At 69.3% G+C, this 205-nt stretch overlaps 1 protein-coding gene across 1 annotated transcript in view; it reads left to right on the forward strand.

Moving 5' to 3' along the window:
- Nucleotides 1–44: 44 nt before the first annotated feature.
- SOX30 (SRY-box transcription factor 30) overlaps nt 45–205 on the forward strand; it is a gene marked incomplete at its 5' end in the record, with an annotated part of 7,999 nt that continues 7,838 nt past the window's right edge. The window contains one exon of the mRNA XM_010166971.2: nt 45–187. Within this exon, the coding sequence (XP_010165273.2) occupies nt 45–187 (143 nt within the window). The remainder of the gene's footprint in view (nt 188–205) is intronic.

The raw sequence follows: 205 nt of genomic DNA on the forward strand, positions 1-205 counted from the left end.
AGGCCCGCGGTGCCATCAGGACAGACGGCCCGAAGGAGGTGCAGGTGCAGCCGAGGGGGAATGGGAAGGAGCCCGGGGGAGGAGACACTGTCAAAGCGGAGCCGCCTGACGTGCCCTTGGAGGCCCGCAGGGTGAAGGTAGAAAAGGACGGTGCCCCGGCTGGCTCCCTGTGCGTGCCAGCTCACCCCAGCACCCATGGGCGCAG

Source organism: Antrostomus carolinensis, unplaced genomic scaffold (genome assembly GCF_000700745.2).
Source record: "Antrostomus carolinensis isolate BGI_N321 unplaced genomic scaffold, ASM70074v2 scaffold46114, whole genome shotgun sequence".
NCBI classification, from domain to species: domain Eukaryota; kingdom Metazoa; phylum Chordata; class Aves; order Caprimulgiformes; family Caprimulgidae; genus Antrostomus; species Antrostomus carolinensis.